This window comes from Elephantulus edwardii, unplaced genomic scaffold (assembly GCF_000299155.1).
Source record: "Elephantulus edwardii isolate Elephantulus edwardi_28Jun2011 unplaced genomic scaffold, EleEdw1.0 scaffold00002, whole genome shotgun sequence".
Taxonomy (NCBI): domain Eukaryota; kingdom Metazoa; phylum Chordata; class Mammalia; order Macroscelidea; family Macroscelididae; genus Elephantulus; species Elephantulus edwardii.
In genome coordinates this window covers 28,468,525-28,471,321 of record NW_006399752.1, presented here as the reverse complement: position 1 = coordinate 28,471,321, position 2,797 = coordinate 28,468,525, and the positions used below count along the sequence as shown (strand labels likewise).

Sequence of the window (2,797 nt, the reverse complement as noted above, 5' to 3'; positions counted from 1 at the left end):
GAGATTGAGATTGTTCACAGCTTTAGTTTGCTTGGCTCCACAGTCAACACTCTTGGCACCAGTAGCCAGGAAATTAAAAGATGTATTGCCATGGGAATGTCTGCTGTTAGGGACCTCTCTAAAGTACTGAAGAGCAATGGTGTCTCTCTGGAAACTAAGGTGCGTCTGATACAGGCCATGGTCTTTGCAATCACTTGTTATGCATCAGTGAATTGGACAATGACTAAGGAGGATGGAAGGAGAGTTGATGCCTTTGAGCTGTGGTGCTGGAGAAGAGTATTGAGGGTACCATGGACTGCAAGGAAAACAAACAGATTCATCCTGGAGAGGGTTAAACCAGGCTGCTCCTTGGAGTCAAGGATTCTGAAGCTTCGTCTGACATACATTGGACATGTTGCAAGGCAGGATCTGTCCTTGGAGAGGGACATCATGCTTGGGAGGGTGGAGGGACAGCACAGGAGAGGAAGACCCTCGATGAGATGGATTGATTCTGATTGATTCTGTCACTGGGGTAATGTGGATAGGTGTGTTGGAGACAATAAGGTTGGCAAGAGGCAGAGCAGAGTTTAGGGCTGTTGAACACAGGGTCACTATGAGTCGGAAGCGACTCAACGGCACATTACAACAACAACAACAACAACCGATAGAACAGGGTTACTTTTTTGGGAAATATTTGGCAACTGTGTAACATGGGTTAGAATTGTTCCTTCTGGTGGGTTTTTTCTGTCAAGATGTTAGAATTCTTCCTGGCTTCTTGAGGGGGATCCCACCTCCGACTCAGAAATCAACCCTCTGTAGCTCACTGTGCCTGATTCAGCAGAGCTGAAGTCAGAGCACTTTACTTATATTTTTTTCATCATTGACGTTGAGGCCAAGACAAATGGTGTGAGCACACTAGCCTGCATGCTGGAATAACACACAGTGCCCCCCCTTTCTTCATGCTGGAAATGAAATCAGGGAGCACAATGCTTGTAACTGACCTCAGAGTGAACTATTTTGTCAATACTTGTCCCGGGAGCTATGCACAGGCACCCACTCACCCTTTGAACATGATTGCAGTGAAACTTGTCAGGAGACTTTTTCTAATGATCATCAAAGTTGATTATTTATTAGCAGAGAATGAAAAATAAAACCAAAACTGGGGAGGGGGCAAAATTTAAAGGCAATTTGCAGATCACAATGTCCCCCCCGAGCTCTAGCTCTGCAGACTTGAGACAACCCAAGACAGTCTGTCACTTCATTTCAGGATTGTTCTTGAAGAGATACTCTGCCTAGGGTCAAAAGGGAAGGGTTGGGGAGAGGGAAGGGAAGAGGGTTGAAGAGAGAGGGGAGAAAGTCATCAATTTGGAAGGTACAGCCCAGTACCTATGGTGAGTCATGTCTGTGAGATTAGTGTTCAAACATTTAAAAATAAAGTGGCATATACCATTTACTTTCAAATGAAAAATAAGAATCTGCCACCCTCTGGGTGGGCTATGGAGAGGCTACGTCCCACGTAATCAGGCGCACACTCTAGCGTAACTGGTTCTCTTCCCATTCAGATATATTGTACTTTCAAATGGATGAACTTTTGAAAAACCCCAATCTTAAATCTCTCCTCTTTTTTTGTCAGCCTCGTGATGGTTTACAACATGAGTCTCTCTCCCCGGTCCCAAACCCCTCTGCCTCTCTTTCCTTCTTGACCTCCCCCAGGGGTCAGAGTCCCTGCACCAGCTGTAGTCTTACCAGAAAGTCCACAGGGTCCTGGGGCCTGACCTTGCAGCACTCGTTCAGGCCCTGCATCAGGGTGGGCATCACATAGGTCATTAAATAGTTCCTCAAGGGAATGGACTGAGCCTCCAGCAGCTCCCTCTCCTCCCGTTTCACTTCCTCTAGTCGTTTATTCTAAATGGAAGTTTCCAGAGAGAAGCCAGAATACAGTCAGAAAGAGGAGAATGCCTCCCACCTCAGGGGGTCTGTGAGTGCTGACATCACCCCTATAATTCTAAGAGAGAGGGGTTTCCAGCTACGGCAGGGCGCAGGGACATGCACACTTCCTCCACATTCATTCACACTTACATACATGATTACTCACCCACACCCACACCCACCTGAATATGCACACTCCTCCCCCCACACCCACCCACAAGGATATGCACTCACCGACACCTACTCATACTGACCCACATTTGCACACTCACATCCATACTCAGTCACACACACTCACATGTATTCACATCCTGTGGTGTCAGTAAATGAGTTTACAAATTTACTTTTTTATCCATGGCATTATTGCCTGTTGGAGACAGGGTCTTCAGCTACCTTAACTGTGGACACTTGGTCTTGCAAATCATCAACAGCTGTGCGCAAATATAAAGAGAGTGCTTTCACTCTGTGAAAAATGGTGGTGGGAAGGGTGATGCAGCGCGAGGGCGAGGCCGCCAGACGGGGGAACGCCACCGCCAGACGGGGGAACGCCGCTGCCAGACGGGGGAACTCCGTGAGAGGGACCCAGAAGAGACCCGGGAAGAACAAAAGCCAGCCACCTACCGCGGAACTCCAGAGGAGCGAAGACTGTGAGACCCCAGAGGAACGAAGACTACCAGACACTGTGGGACCCCCCTACAACCCACACCTGTGTGACCCTTAACACACAGGGTGCTGCTGCATAAACCCCCAGAAGCGCCCAAGCCCCGTCCCCACCTCCTGGTGATAGTGTCCAACCCCTGCACTCCTTGCCCCCTAGTCCCTTGCTTTCCTCCCCTTCCCCCACCCCCCTTGCAGCTCCACAACCACACATTTCAACCCCCACCACAGC

General features: G+C 48.9%; 1 protein-coding gene across 1 annotated transcript in view; it reads right to left on the bottom strand.

The window, feature by feature from the left end:
- Positions 1-1,232: 1,232 nt before the first annotated feature.
- The window catches only part of AK7 (adenylate kinase 7), a 110,594-nt gene continuing 109,029 nt past the window's right edge, over positions 1,233-2,797 (bottom strand). Inside the window, exons 17-18 of the mRNA XM_006879057.1 lie at positions 1,726-1,884; positions 1,233-1,271 (exon numbers count right to left, since the gene is read on the bottom strand). Coding sequence (XP_006879119.1) covers positions 1,233-1,271; positions 1,726-1,884 — 198 coding nt within the window. The remainder of the gene's footprint in view (positions 1,272-1,725; positions 1,885-2,797) is intronic.